The 4,023-nt window shown below is 26.3% G+C and overlaps 1 protein-coding gene across 1 annotated transcript; it reads left to right on the forward strand.

Annotated features, from left to right (window-relative positions):
• Nucleotides 1–345: 345 nt before the first annotated feature.
• LOC147808279 (neurotrimin-like) lies at nt 346–3,710 on the forward strand. Its single transcript, XM_087166465.1, has 3 exons — nt 346–547; nt 2,629–2,728; nt 3,367–3,710. Exons 2-3 carry the CDS (start codon nt 2,650–2,652, stop codon nt 3,678–3,680), a joined length of 393 nt encoding a protein of 130 aa, XP_087022591.1. The 5' UTR covers nt 346–547; nt 2,629–2,649; the 3' UTR covers nt 3,681–3,710.
• Nucleotides 3,711–4,023: the final 313 nt, after the last annotated feature.

A 4,023-nucleotide genomic window follows, 5' to 3' on the forward strand; every position in this document is an offset into this window, starting at 1 on the left:
ATGTAAAATCAAACCGTTATATTTATGAATAATAGATTATTCATGAATTTAATGGCTCTTCAATAACTCATAGGGTACTTTACAGTATTGCGAAATGTTTCAGTCAAACCATTAAAAAAAATGTTATGTTGTTCTAATAAAAGGAAGTATTGTGTTCCGAAACGAAATGTATCCTGATAATTATTCACACATATGTATAGGGGTGCATTCTTTTCGATATCACATGAAAATATATATTTGTTAACTGAGAAAAAAATGATTATTAGTTATATTTTTCTGAATAAAATGCGATTCGTTGTCATTTCTGCCACTATGTGGCGTTAGTATCCTGCACATCGTTCTTCGTGTTATATCTTCATTGAAAAAGAAGCTGTCGCTCTAATTCAGAAGCTGTTCATCTGCACATTTATACTCGTATTTTGTTAAAAAGTGCATATTTTATAAGTTACGCTTAATACTTACAGTAATGTGAGAAGCTAGGTGGCATCCAATCATCTACGTTACAGCATTTCATTGCTTCTTGTCTGACGTTTTCGTCGTACTCACGGTATGTATTTACTTCTGGCTGTAATTTTATTTCCATTGCTTTTGTCCTGATTTGCTATCATTGTATTGCTTATGTTGTATGCAAAATTTGTTTCTATTTAAATTGAATAAATACTTTAATTTTTCTAAATACATCATTTTATTAATATAGAATACAGGTAGAAATTTAAATTTTAGGGGATATTTTTCTTATAATGTATTGAAAAATGGAAGGGATTATGCAATTATTTTTTTTAAAATGCTATGCCTTTATTCCAATTAAAAATTATATCAATATTATCATGTTATTAATATCAATGTTATTGTTAGATATTGTTAAATATTACTGTAAATGATAATAATATAATGTGTAATTAGACAAAATGTAAGAATAGCATACAGTATTTCCAATAATAATTAGAAAAATATTCTATAATTCCTATTCAAAAAATGAACAACGCAAGTTTTAATTTTTCTCTTTCAAACCAACTTGTTTTTCAAATAACGTCTAGTGTTAACATCCTGAAAAATAAGTCGGTTATTTTTTAATTGCTAACAGAAACGAATGGTAAGCTTAGTTTAAGTAATTATGACTAACCTATATTTAAACATATTCGAAATACTTATTTTTTGCAACCAATGCAGCTTATCATAATACAACAGGGTTGTAAAAGCATATTCTTCGTATAAAATTTATTTTTAAAGCTTATGTGAGTAATTTATATTGCTCTACTATTAGCCACTCATGTCATGTTTAATATTTTTATTCCTGAATAAATTTGAACACAATTTTTTTAAAAAAAATTAATTCTTTAAAAATAGTGTTAGGGACAAAAGTCAAATAGGCAAATACAAGGGAACGAAGAGTAACAGAAAAAGTATAACAAAGCTTAAATGTGACTTACTATTTTAAATTTTAAGCGATGTATATTTAAAATACGATTTGTTATAGTAATCATGAACTGTTTATTAAATTTGAGGAATTGTTTAAAACATTATTATACTGAAGCTTGTAAAATGTGATATTACTAGAACTGTCTTACTGCAAATAAAAAAGACGAAAACTGCTGATTTTAAACCCTGGACTATTAAGAAAAAAAGCATTAACTTTTTCATGCATGTCAAAAATACATGATATAATTCTTGTATCGTATATATTTTTTTCGCATATATCGCATAGTATTACCTGATAATTAAGATTTTACACAGAATCTTATAGTGCGTATAATAAATTGGCTATGGACTTTATATACATTTGAAAATGGATCTTTAAAATGAATGACGGAACTTTTTTTTAAATGCATTGCATAGGAAAATTATTTAGAGAAAAATGTGCTGTTCCATGTTAAAACTTTTATTTGCCAAAATATTTAATTTTGTTAATATAGCTGAAGTTCTGTATATTCGTACGAAGAAAAAAAATCGAAATTAAAATATTCGGTACTTTAATTATGAAAATAAACTATTCTTTTATATGATTTGGTTATATTACAAGGAAATACTTCTTGCACTACTTTTTTAAATACTTCAAAATTTTCTTTTTATATATTTATTGTAAAAGTTGCTGACTTTTATTTGGAGCTAAAGTATAATTGAAGTATTATAAACATTTATTTTACAATATTTAATTGTTCTTATAACATTTATATATGAACGTTTTTAATATTTGTGTCTACTTCTTCCATTCTATGCTTTTTCTCTATCATCTGTTCATTTTTTATTATATATTTTTTTCATTAGTTGAACTAAAATTATTCAAGTATTTTCTATTTATTATGAGTTTAACATTAATATTTGACAGTGTCTAAAAGTGCAAAATATCATCGCGTTAAATTTGAACAAGTAGATATTTTTATGCATTTTGTTACTGTGTGTCACGAATAGAGTATCATGCATTATGCTTGCGTAGATACTCTCCTAAAACAATTAAAAATTACCATTTTTGAAAATGAATTTTACCTGTTAACGGTGACATATTATAAAAACAGTATCTGAATAGTAGGCTGTAATTGTTGAAAATACAATTGATATTTTCTGCCTCTTTTCTTTGTTTCATGACTTAAGAATAACCGGATATTTTGTCTACTGATACGTTTTTTTCAGGGCCTAAGAAACTCACTAAAAATGCTGTTCGCTACTAAATTTCTTCCACATAGAGGAATTACTTTGCTTTTAATGTCTGAATGTTTTCTACTCATCAATGGTAAGTTCAATTTTATTCTGCTTCAATTTACAACTTATTAATTTGTTTTTCTATTTATGCAGAGGATTGACTTATTTTCTATGTGCTGAAATTGGAAACATTATTAGATATGCATTAAAATGTACTGGGTTTTTCATTTAAGAAATATTTTTTTGCATTTATAACTTTCATATCGTATACTTATATAACATTATTTTAATACATAGCTAGTAACCCAAATTTAACGAACGCTTTTCGTTTCTCAAAAGTTCAAAGCTCTTTTGTTTCATATTCTAAAATAGATAAAAAAAAGTTTCAAAAACTGTAACTGATCATAAGATTTGCCAGGCAATTCTGCAGACATTGTATAAACTTTGACTGAAGTATTTTTTATTAAATGTTATTAATACCTGGTCTTTTGTATGAGCCATTATAGTCATACAACTAGAAAATTTCAATATATTTATCGATGAGCAGTTGTATTTAGACCAATATTTTTATCAAAATTTTTAAAAAATCAATTTTCATTGACAGCTGTTTTAAAAAACTTTTCACACTTATTGCTTTTTAAGTAGTCTTTTTTAAATTAATTTTTCTAAGTAAGGATTCTTGTAACGAGTCTGATAAAGTTTGAAAAAATATATTCTTTTTTTTTTTAGGCTTGAGTGCACCCAAACTCAACCCGATGCAGTTTTCTGGTGAACTTCAAATCGGCATGAGAGCGAGTTTAATGTGTGCAGTTATTGCCGGTGACGCACCATTCGAATTTAATTGGTTTAAAGATGGTCAATCCCTCGTATCAAAGAATACTGTTTCAATCGAAAAAGTAAATGATTTCACTGCATTTCTGACCATCACTACTCTCGATGTCGGGAGCATTGGTAATTACACGTGTCGGGCATCAAATACTGCTGGATACGATGAAAAATACGATGTATTAAATATGAAAGGTGAGGTTTCAAAAATTTTTTGAATTATTAGCTTCCGTTGAGTTTATTTTTTTAAAGAAAATATGTCTGTTATAAAAAATTATTACGTGAACTCATTTTGTAATAGAATTTTTGTGTGCATGATTTTATTCATGTCATCTGTAGTTGTTATTTTTATTTCTTGGTGCATGGAAAGTTCGTTTCTCTCCTTTCATTTTTTTCATCGGATTCAATGATGTTTATCGCACAAAATCATGTTATACCATCTAATTGAAGTGAAAAGCAAGGGAAAATTATTCCTTAAAAAATTTTATTTTTTGGATAATTTATTCAAATTCATTAAATATATTTATTATTTTTATTGAAATTAAATGTTTAATATTAAAA

The sequence above is a fragment of the Parasteatoda tepidariorum genome, chromosome 6 (genome assembly GCF_982258835.1).
Source record: "Parasteatoda tepidariorum strain Cologne lab strain chromosome 6, Ptep-v5.0, whole genome shotgun sequence".
Lineage (NCBI taxonomy): Eukaryota > Metazoa > Arthropoda > Arachnida > Araneae > Theridiidae > Parasteatoda > Parasteatoda tepidariorum.

What these genes read in the sequence shown, in the direction of transcription:
- LOC147808279 (XM_087166465.1), top strand. Translation starts at nt 2,650, where the DNA reads ATGCTGTTCGCTACTAAATTTCTTCCACATAGAGGAATTACTTTGCTT. An exon ending in ATGTTTTCTACTCATCAATG is followed by an intron (nt 2,729 to 3,366) that starts GTAAGTTCAATT and finishes TTTTTTTTTTAG; the next exon opens with GCTTGAGTGCACCCAAACTC.